At 66.8% G+C, this 377-nt stretch overlaps 1 protein-coding gene across 1 annotated transcript in view; it reads left to right on the top strand.

Annotated features, from left to right (window-relative positions):
- Nucleotides 1-316: 316 nt before the first annotated feature.
- Nucleotides 317-377, top strand: part of LOC102374839 (serine/threonine-protein phosphatase 5-like) — an 18,404-nt gene continuing 18,343 nt past the window's right edge. The window contains exon 1 of the mRNA XM_025214306.1: nucleotides 317-340. Coding sequence (XP_025070091.1) covers nucleotides 317-340 — 24 coding nt within the window. The remainder of the gene's footprint in view (nucleotides 341-377) is intronic.

The following is a 377-nucleotide window of genomic DNA, read 5'->3' as shown; positions in this document are numbered from 1 at the left end:
GGCGCCCCCCCCCAGCCCCTGCTGCCCCTCCAGTCCATCCGGCTGACCCCCTGCCCTCCCTCTGGCAGTGCTGAGCAAGGGGCAGGCGGTGACGGGGCAGTACCGGTTCCTGGCCAAGAGCGGGGGCTACCTGTGGACCCAGACCCAGGCCACCGTCATCTCCAACAGCAAGAACGCGCAGCCCGAGGGCATCGTCTGCGTCCACTTCGTGCTCAGGTGGGGCTGGGGCGAGAGCGGGGGGCACCGCAGGGACCAGGTCATCGGGGTTGGTCCCCATGGAGACAGGCTCCAGTTCTAGATCAAGGGGTCCGTCACCATGGAGACGGGCCCTGGTTCTAGAGTAGAGGTCGTCACTATGGAGACTGGTTCTAGAGCTG

This window comes from Alligator sinensis, unplaced genomic scaffold, assembly GCF_000455745.1.
Source record: "Alligator sinensis unplaced genomic scaffold, ASM45574v1 scaffold107_3, whole genome shotgun sequence".
NCBI classification, from domain to species: domain Eukaryota; kingdom Metazoa; phylum Chordata; order Crocodylia; family Alligatoridae; genus Alligator; species Alligator sinensis.
The sequence above is the reverse complement of the archived record's forward strand: the minus strand, read 5'-3'. Positions and strand labels throughout refer to the sequence as shown.